General features: G+C 58.6%; 2 protein-coding genes across 2 annotated transcripts; both read right to left on the reverse strand.

The window, feature by feature from the left end:
* Positions 1–46: 46 nt before the first annotated feature.
* On the reverse strand, positions 47–661 carry PPTG_15349 (hypothetical protein; the record flags this gene model as incomplete). The annotated part of the gene is made up of 1 exon (XM_008912408.1): positions 47–661. The coding sequence occupies one exon, from the start codon at positions 659–661 to the stop codon at positions 47–49; it is 615 nt and encodes a 204-aa protein (XP_008910656.1).
* A 156-nt stretch (positions 662–817) lies between these two features.
* On the reverse strand, positions 818–1,880 carry PPTG_15350 (hypothetical protein; the record flags this gene model as incomplete). The annotated part of the gene is made up of 3 exons (XM_008912409.1): positions 818–840; positions 899–1,813; positions 1,871–1,880. 3 exons carry the CDS (start codon positions 1,878–1,880, stop codon positions 818–820), a joined length of 948 nt encoding a protein of 315 aa, XP_008910657.1.
* Between the last annotated feature and the right edge of the window lie 83 nt (positions 1,881–1,963).

Here is a 1,963-nt window from a genome sequence, read left to right on the forward strand (position 1 = left end):
CGTAGTGGTGAAACAACAGATCCGCGTCCATTTCCACGATGCTTGTCTAACGAATATCCTGCGCAGACCAGGGGACGATATCATGACTGCGGAAGTTACGACGGTCACGATAACCGGGGATCCACTCCGACCGGGGAACCGTGGTAGACGGTAGATCCGCCAGCTCAGCGTCCGATAGAGGACCGGACGGCATTCCAAACTGGTCCTTAGCGCGACTCAACTCCGGAGAACTACTGTCGCTTCCCACGAGTAGAACTGGATATGCCGGAAGAGCTCTCGCCACCATCGGAACATCGGAAGCTGCAGGCGAAGACGAAGCACCCCCGCTGCCACCCATGGCGGTCGATCGAGCAGATCGAGGAAGATGATCAGGAGGGCCAGCAAACGGAGGAGACGATGCCGGCCCCTCAGATTTCTGGCCGGCAGCCACAGCAGACAATCCTACGATCAAAGATCTGGACGCAGGGCCCTGACTCAAAGCGCCAGCCGGGAAAGGACCTGAAGTCGATCGAGCGGCCTTGGAAACTCGAGCTGACTGGGCTGGAGAATCAGACTCGGAGCGTGCTCGTTTGTGGCCCAAAGCAGAAGGGAGAAGAGAAGCGATACTAAACAATCTCTCTTGCGCCTGGTCCCGCTCAGCCCGTAGATCGGTGACCTCCATGAAACGCTCGCCGAGCTGGCCAAGCAATTCATCTTTTTGGACCACCAGGCTCTCTCTCTCCTGCCAAAGCGTGGCGAGCGCGAGTTCGAGATCCTGACGCGATTTCTGAGACTACTCGACTTGATTAATCCGCCTTTCTAGCCGGGCGATAGTACCTCAAGCCGCTGAGACACGATCCTCTGTGACAGGAGATACGAATTAGTACGACGCCGTCAAAGGTATGCGGGTAGTACTCACGGGTGGCGATACGCTCCGCTCTAGCCTGATCGCGCTGAGAGATCGCCGCGCGGACACGCTGGGAAGCCTGCAGGAGATCCCGATCCAGTGTCGATACCCGATCTTGCAAACGATCAAGCTCGGCGGAATGTGTGGCGGTCGTGTTGTCGGCAACCTTCAAGCGACGCTCATAGTTATCACGCAAGGTGCGGAAGCGACAAGTCATACGCTCGATCGCGGCCTCGAGGCGATCTACTTCCGCTTGAGCAGCCTTGTGAGACGTAGCTGATTCACAACGCTCCGAAGAGAGAGAAGACTGGCGATTACGCGCGACTCGCAAGTCGGATTGGGACCGCGGGACCTGGGACTCCAGATCCGCTATGCGACAAGCTGTGTCAGGTGGGACAATCACGCCAAAGGAAGAGGCGGTGGCCAGCTGCGCCTCCAAAGGATAGATCCGATCTTGGAACTCCGACACTGCTTCGCGGTAGCGGAGCTGCAAGTCGTGATACCGAAGGCGGCAAGCTTCGAGATCGCGGGAGTTATCGAGACGTTCCTGTAGCGCATTCAGGCACTCGGCGAGCTCTGTCCGAGTAGACTCCAGCTGGTGACGGACTACTTCATACTTGTGTTGGTAAAAGACCACGAAGGGCGACGCGGCATCGGCCGCGTCAGCAAGCTGACGATCCAGATCCTCCGCGCGACATCGCGTAGCAAAAAACTCGCGACGCAGAACCTCGTGATCCGAACGACGCTCGCGCAGTCCCTCGGTCTGGTCGATGGCCTGCTGCAACGTACTCAACGAGGCCCGCACGCCAGCAAGGTCCAGCGAAGGATCAGCGAGCTCGACGGTCGACACTATGGCAGGGCCGCCACTCCTGGCAGAGCGAGGAGAAGAGCAGGGCGAGGATGTTTGGTCGGCGAAGGCGCCGTTATCTACGGAAGACGCGAGTTAGCAACGAAGGAACCAACAACGCATGGGAGTGGACGCACCGGAAGACATGGCGACGTAGCTGTGCTGGCACCGGAGGTGAGCGAAGGCGCAGACGAAGAAGTTGCGTCGAGAGACGAAGATCGGTGAGTGAA

The sequence above is a fragment of the Phytophthora parasitica genome (genome assembly GCF_000247585.1).
Source record: "Phytophthora parasitica INRA-310 unplaced genomic scaffold supercont2.47, whole genome shotgun sequence".
In the NCBI taxonomy this organism is placed as follows: Eukaryota; Oomycota; class Peronosporomycetes; order Peronosporales; family Peronosporaceae; genus Phytophthora; species Phytophthora nicotianae.